The 5,842-nt window shown below is 25.4% G+C and overlaps 1 protein-coding gene across 3 annotated transcripts in view; it reads right to left on the reverse strand.

Moving 5' to 3' along the window:
- LOC107452415 (CSC1-like protein 2) overlaps positions 1–4,945 on the reverse strand; it is a 42,777-nt gene extending 37,832 nt beyond the window's left edge. The window contains exons 1-3 of one of the 3 annotated variants that reach the window (XM_016068888.4): positions 4,808–4,945; positions 1,821–2,013; positions 508–590 (exon numbers count right to left, since the gene is read on the reverse strand). In XM_016068888.4, coding sequence (XP_015924374.2) covers positions 508–590; positions 1,821–1,997 — 260 coding nt within the window. In that variant the 5' untranslated portion in view covers positions 1,998–2,013; positions 4,808–4,945. Of the gene's footprint in view, positions 1–507; positions 591–1,820; positions 2,014–3,499; positions 3,622–4,758 lie in introns of those variants that run through there. The other 2 variants (XM_016068889.4, XM_043053447.2) reach the window with 2 other exon arrangements.
- Between the last annotated feature and the right edge of the window lie 897 nt (positions 4,946–5,842).

Genomic DNA, 5,842 nt, shown 5'->3' on the forward strand with positions numbered 1-5,842 from the left:
TTTTTTTTTTTTTTTTTTTTTTTTTTTTTTTTTTTTTTTTTTTTTTTTTTTTTTTTTTTAAAGGTGAAGGGAAGATGAAGAAATGTTTGTTTATTTTGATTGTTAAAAAGTGTCCGGGAAATCGACCCTTCCGGAAAAGGGACGTCCGGATATGGGACGTTACACTGTATTGCCATTAAACAGCAATGATTGAAGTAAAATTCATAAATAGATTCAATAATTAGAGTAGTTATATTTATTAATTAATTATTGATATTCACACAGATATTTAATAAAAAAACATTAGCAAAAATATAGCAATGATTCGAAGAGCTATGACCATCATTTGCTATAAAAGCAAATATTAGTGATGTTAAAAACGCTTATTTCTTAAATGACTACTTAGTACAACTCCTCAAACTTTTTAATCTTCATCACAAATCTATCATTTACTCATACTACATAATCTTTAAAAACCATCATATACACAACGGTGAAGAATTCAAAAATACTAAGAGAAATGTGTACCTTTGATCATTTTTTTGAACCAATGCAATTCTTCCATAATCCCAAGCTCTTTTTCTTAAAAATGTGAAAATTATTAAAAGTAGCTAAAAAAAAATAATGAAACAAATTAGCATTGGCATGAAAAAAAATATTGTACATATATCAAGTTTTCTTTTATCCATTAAAAAGATTCCTGGTACAAACTTCCAGCCCAGGTAATGATGTTTCTTCATTTGAAACTTTCATCAATTAAATAAATTTTAATTAAAGAATCTGACTTCTTTCTATTTCTGCCTATATTCGATTGAAAAAAATCAGATACTTTAATCAAAACTTGTATTTAATAAAGTATCAAATACAGAAACATCATTACTAGGGTTGCAAGTTTGTTGGAGGAAAATGGGAACAAAATTTTCAAGAAAATTTTAACATTTTGCAGAAACACAAATAATAAAAAATTTACAATAAATGCACCAAAAACATAGACATACAATCGTCATCACTTGATTGCATGTCAGATAATCTAATAAACTGCTTATATGCATAAAATTTAATGGAACCAGATAATTACTTATGAAACTAATTTTAAATTTCCTCCTTCAAATGATTATCTGCTGTTTCCAGTCATCGCTTATTATCAATATTAGCTAACAAAAAATTTCAAAAACCAGCTTTCTCATTAGCGTACAGCGTAGACTAATCATTGCCAACTTCAGAGAATAACTTTGACTTGGTTGCTTGATGAGCGTAAAAAGGAAGGATTTGAGTTCATTGGGGAAAAAATAGAAGTCTTGGAAGCAATAAATTTTAAAAAAATCCCAAACAGAAATAGCTAATCAATTTGGAATTTCTCAAGTTTTGAGAATTAAAACAGAATTTTGAAAGCATTTGAAAAGAATACACAAGTCATGAAAGTCTTAGTAGAAAAAGAAAATTCGACTTTGATGAATTAAATGGCGATCAAAACAGTCTTCAATTACAAATTTTTTTCAGAAGATATAAAATGTAACAGTATCTACATTATATTGATCATCAGAATTGATTTATTTTTATAAAACTTTGAATGACATTTATATTTTATGATACTAACACAAACATCTTTAGTTATATTGTTTATTATTATGTTTATAATCACATGGTTAAATTATTTTCATAATTGTTTTGTCTTACATCAAAAAGAGAAAAAAAATCACACAGCATTTTATAAATCCACAAGAACATTAAATTTTATAAATTTAACAACAAATTATGTCAATAAGTAAATAATGACATTTAAATTTAAAGCAAGCTGGTTATGTTTATCGCAAGTTTATAAATTTTGATCATATACTCACCAACCAGGTAGCAACATTTATCATCAAATTATCAGGAATTCCTTCAAATTTCCCAGATAAAACTAGTATCGAATGATTAGACTTTAAAACACTACACTTATATGAATCATTATCAGTAGGGACATCATCATCAGCAACGACAACATGGGGAAAACTTGAAGCATACTGATACACCATTATGAATCACGAGAGTCTGAAATATAAAAGAATCAACTTCATTTAAATGAAATGGAATTTTTAAGGCAACGTGTTTAATATATTTTGTTTGGAAATCTGAAAACAATCAAAAATAAAAAAAAATTAAAATTTTAAACAGAAAAATAGAGGAAAAAACTGTTGACATAGACTGATGACACATTGATTTTTGAGTTAGTCTTATTCAGTAACATAAAATGCAACGCAAAACCCTGAAGTTGATTTTAAGCAATGATTTTCTTTAAAAATTAAAGAGTATTAAAAATTAATGAACACATTTGAAACAATCAAAGAAAAAAAAAATTAAAATTTTAAACAGAAAAATAGGGGCACGCAAAACACTGAAGAAGTTGATTTTAAGAAATGTTTTTCTTTTAAAATTATAGATATTAAATTAAAGAATATTAAAAATTAATGAAAGCATTAAAAATGAAAGCAATTAATGAAAGCATTAAAAATTAATGATTGAAGAGTAAAAAGCAAAAATTAATGAAAAATCAACAGTTCTACAGTTATTTATCATTAGGAGTATTGTGGTGCAGATAGTAGTTTACAGTAAAGTCTCTATTTAGGAGTGTTTTATTATTGAAAATATTTTTTTTTGTTGTAAAATTTATTTCTGTATATCTTACGTATTCAGGGGTCTGTTTAGAAGAAATTTTAATCTGTTAACACACCCTTCACGAAATATCTTTTCATAAAAACGGACCCTTCACAAAATATTTTAACTTAAAAACGGGCCCTTCACAAAATAATTTATCTTTTAATCGGACCCTTCACAAATTTGTTCATCTTCATTATTGTTTTGTTAATCAAATAAACTCTTCCAGGAATGGGGGAGGGAAGAAAGACAGATGTAAACGAATTAAATTTTGTTTTCCGTCGAAGCTTCTTCCTTTATTCGTCCGAAATGAATATTCTGCTTTTAGCAGTACCAAATGTTTATATGCTGCATCGCTAATTTAGTAGCTGCAATTGCTGTTTATTGTTTAAAATTTACTTTTTTATTTATAATTTTGCAGTGTTGAGCATAATCTTGTATGTCTTTACAATTTAAAAACTCCTTGAAAAAGTTTTCTTGCAATAATGGACCCTATTTGCATAAATTCACAAAAGCAGACCCTGGTTGAAAGAATGTGACTTAACATTTATTTTATATTCACAAATTACAAGTAATTTTTTCACAATTTTACAAAAACGGACTCTTCACGAAATGTCTGGGCAGACCCTTGGTATTTAAAAGTAGCCTGTTTCTTTATAATTGGATAAAACATATAAGTTTCATGTGTAATATGATCTCTTGGTTTGTTTAAAAATAAAATGCCATAGTAATCAGTCAAATATTCACAGCCTGAAATAACCTTTTCCGTCCCAGATAAGAGGGTCAATTTAAAATAATAATTTACTAATATTTTACAACATTTATATATTTATTTAACATTAAGCTATGTTACAAATTTAGAATAAATTGGAAAAAATCTTACTTTTAGAAAACCTAAAATGAAAAGAATTTTGAACAAAAGGCAGTACAAAACTTGAGTTTCTAACATTATCTCTTGGTTTATTTGACATAAATTGCTATAGTTAACTGCCAAAGGTTTACCACCACAATCTTCCTTCACCGTCCCAGAATAACAGGGTCTATTTAAAGTAATCATTTATCTAACATAACTAATATTAATTTATTTAACAAAGTTATGTTAGGAATTTAAAATAAATTGGAAAAAACCACTTTTAGAAAACTTAAAATGAAAAAATTTTTGAACAAAAGGCAGTTCAAAACATAAGTTTCTAGTAGACCTCTACACATTATTTTTAAAAAAAAAAATTTATAAAATTTTGGAAAATTTAGCATTCCTTACTAAAAAAATGTGTTACTATAACACATTTTATGACATAACATAGGTAACTGGGCACCAGGTGGTAATAGAAAGCGTGTGTGAAAAACATATGTTGGCATTTATGCCCATATCTAAGATAAAATACTGCTTTCTTGATAATGAAAACAAATATTTTTGGTGGTGAAACATTTAGTATTAAAAGTTAAAATACCATTTTGTTTAAAATTATCATCCAAAATCATAAGATTTTTAAAATGTAAATGCATTAATACAGATGAAAAAGTTTTAACTAGCTAACCACAGATTTTTGGTTTAAAAAAAAAAAAAAAACACTTTTAAAGTGTTTGCAAAATTAAACGATTAACAGACAATTGATCTGCATATTGATTCATATAAAAAGAGACATTAATTTAATGAAGAATCACATAAAATTTATAGATATCAAGTAAGAAATGTGCATTTCTAACATGATGCAATAAAACACTTTATTCATATATTAAGCTAATATAAATTAAGCTTTGTAAAAATCTGTGCAGTTATATAATACTTTCTTGAAATAAAAAAGTTTAAGGAAAATGTTTAATTCAACCAGAATTGATTCCGTAATATCAGAACATATGGTAAATATCAGCTTAAAAATAAAATGCCACATTACTGACTGTTAATTATAAATTCATAATTGAAGAGTTAAATTAATATACTTCACCGTGACTAATGTTTGAATATATTGCAAAATATTATAATTATGGAATATTCATTACATTATGCACTTATTAGAATTTAATAGGAAAAAAATTCTTATTAGTTTAAAAAAGCTGATGAAAAAATAATATTAATAAAAATAAGCACATTTGTAAGATATAAACATAATAAAATAAAAACTGCAGAAAAGATTATCATACTTATAATCATAGCCTAATAATGAACACGTCTTAATGGTTAATTACAAACCTGTTAATTGTTTATAAATTAATTGAAGCTTGACAAATGATAATTCAATTCAGCATATTCAGATTTTAAGACAATATTTCTCTTCCCGGAACGAAAACAAATATGAAGCAGACATAATTATTTGTAAATTATTTTGTTGCCAGTAATAGAAATAGATTTTATTTATTTATTTTTTTGTCATTAAAACTGCATTATTAACATTTTGAACAAGGCATAAATCTATATTTTTATTTTAAAATCAATTTAATAAGAGGAAATTATGCAAAATTCAATATGAATCTAAAAATTAAAAAAAATAGTAATAATAATTGGGCACTTGCACTCACAGAAGAAGACAACCAATACCCATGTGACCTAGTGTCATAGATGGAGATATAAGGAGCCTGTAAAAGGAAGTAATGGTCTTATCCTATCGGTGACAACAAAAAATCGGTTTTTAGGTTTACCTTATTTATGCGGTTTATCTAATTATTGACTTAAAAAAAAAAAATTTATTTCCATTTTTAATAGTAGATTACTAGTTATAATAGTTCTGATGTGGAACATAACAAGATAATAAAATATAAAAATGGACAATAAATTGTATTTTTACTTTTAAAGTTAATAAAACTTTTTACTTAATTTCGAAGTCTGTTTTAACGTAGCTTAAAACATATTAATAATTAATTTGATAATTTAATTTTACGATTCTAAACAACTGACAGAGCTTTAGTAGATTGTACTTTTATGTAGAGCTGCCATCTAATGATGAAATAAGAAAGTTCCTACAGAAAAAAAGAGTACCAAAATTTAACAAGAAGAAAATAGAAAAGGAGCATATAAAAATGCTCCTAAGAAAGTTTAATTCCGAGAGGGATGAATTTTCGTGCCCTTTAAAATTAGGAATTTGTTAAAATTTTAAACATTGCTTTCAACTTAAATTTACTTTTGATTTCCAGGAATTCAAAAAAATATCAATTTCAAAAAGTTTGGAAACAATTGCTAATAATTTGAACAAGCATATCTATATTATGATGATTTAATATATATATATAT

The sequence above is a fragment of the Parasteatoda tepidariorum genome, chromosome 9 (genome assembly GCF_043381705.1).
Source record: "Parasteatoda tepidariorum isolate YZ-2023 chromosome 9, CAS_Ptep_4.0, whole genome shotgun sequence".
In the NCBI taxonomy this organism is placed as follows: Eukaryota; Metazoa; Arthropoda; class Arachnida; order Araneae; family Theridiidae; genus Parasteatoda; species Parasteatoda tepidariorum.